Genomic DNA, 1,681 nt, shown 5'->3' on the forward strand with positions numbered 1-1,681 from the left:
AACTGAATCGGGTGACCGTGGCCTTCAAAAGAGCTATTCACACCCTAATTACCACTGTTTACAAATCGTTCCGCATCAACGCGCAACAAAGAATCCCGTCTCTAAAGACAGCGAGCAGCGCAGAGCGAACGTCACGCACCACCACGCATGTTCCCCCTTTACAACAACACCGCTCTCGGTTCACACACAAATCGCTCCCTGAACGGGGGGCGGGATTTGCTAAATGGATTCTCAACCTAAGCCAATCAGGAGGGGCGAAGCGGCGCGAGGAGGTGAGTGATTGGCCGACGCTGAGAGGCTGCAGGCGGTGGGAGGGCTGACAGCGAGGCTCGGTGTGGTGCCGAGAGGGGAGAGAAGAAAAGGAGCTGGGAGTGTTTTGCAGCCAGACAGAGACAGTGTGTCGCCGTGATCACTTGCACGCCGTGTTAGCCTCTCGCTGTCATCTTTCTTCTGACTTTACTCGTCAAGCGAAGCGTCGTATCTTTTTGTGTCTCTGCCTATATTGTCTTGCGGTCTTTGCCTGTCGTTACGCTACATTTGTGCCGAAACTTTGGACTGTTTTTACCTGGCGTACCTGGACGCAAAGTTGTGGATTCTCATCATCTTTCTACACAGTGTAAGGTATTTTTTCCTCCGTTTTCTGTGTGTTGAAATCTGCCGACAAACTTTGCCCCCTGAATGTGTTGAGAACGAGGATTTCTCTCTGCGTGTTGAAATTCTACGCCAAAGTTTGCCTTGTGATGTGTTGTGAAGTGCATTAAGTGACTTAGTGACTCAGTGCACGAGTAGAACCTTACCTGTGTTGGTCATGTCGGCCCTGGCAGCACCCCTGACCAGCCTGGCGCTACAGACCAGCGAACACTCCGCGTTCACACCGACCAACAACACTAAAAGCCGCGAGCTGACGTCGTCCCCCGAGATGGTGGAGGCTGACGACAAGTGTGGGTCCCCTGTGTCACCGTGCAGCATGTTCAGCAGATCCTTCTCCACCAGCAATCGCCACGCCTCACCGGCCTCCCCACCTCACAGCCACCACCACCATCATCACCACCACCACCACAGCTTCAACTCTTCGTCCGGTACTGTGTCCACGTCTCCAAGGTCCCCGAGCTCCCCCTCCCCTCCTCCCTCCTCCCCCGAGTCGCCCGGAGAGTGGAGCAGCGAGCACAGACACCGGAGGGTCAGCGGTTCGAGTCCCGAACGACCAGGGAGCGAGAAGGAAAACGATGGTGCGGCGGTCGCGCAACCAAACCCGTCGGGTTCCAGGTTCACGTCTTTCAGTGTGGTGGACATTCTGGCTCAGCCCGCCAAGAGACGGTCCTCCACTCCCTCCCCCTCCCCGCCACCCCCACCACCACACTCCCCCACCTCCACGACGGCGGTGATGCCGATGAGGGTGGGTCTGGGAGTGGGTGTGGGTGTGGGGATGGGGGGTGTGAGCGCACTGACGGACACACGGTGGTCAGGAAACCAGGGACAGCACGCCGGACTGCCCAACTGGTACCTCGGGGCTCCGCGCTTCTCTCCTGCTGCAAGTAAGTGTTGCATTGATGGTACACACTGACACACGGACAGACACACACACACACACACATACTTTGAATGAAGAGCTTGGATATGTCTCTCTCTATCCTTCCTCCCTCCTCTATATCCTTCCTCCCTCCTCTATATCCTTCCTCCC

The 1,681-nt window shown here is 56.5% G+C and overlaps 1 protein-coding gene across 1 annotated transcript in view; it reads left to right on the top strand.

Moving 5' to 3' along the window:
* The first annotated feature begins 393 nt into the window (after window positions 1-393).
* Window positions 394-1,681, top strand: part of LOC138982672 (homeobox protein MSX-1-like) — a 25,450-nt gene continuing 24,162 nt past the window's right edge. Inside the window, exon 1 of the mRNA XM_070355995.1 lies at window positions 394-1,535. Coding sequence (XP_070212096.1) covers window positions 809-1,535 — 727 coding nt within the window. The 5' untranslated portion in view covers window positions 394-808. The remainder of the gene's footprint in view (window positions 1,536-1,681) is intronic.

Source organism: Littorina saxatilis, linkage group LG12 (assembly GCF_037325665.1).
Source record: "Littorina saxatilis isolate snail1 linkage group LG12, US_GU_Lsax_2.0, whole genome shotgun sequence".
Taxonomy (NCBI): Eukaryota; Metazoa; Mollusca; class Gastropoda; order Littorinimorpha; family Littorinidae; genus Littorina; species Littorina saxatilis.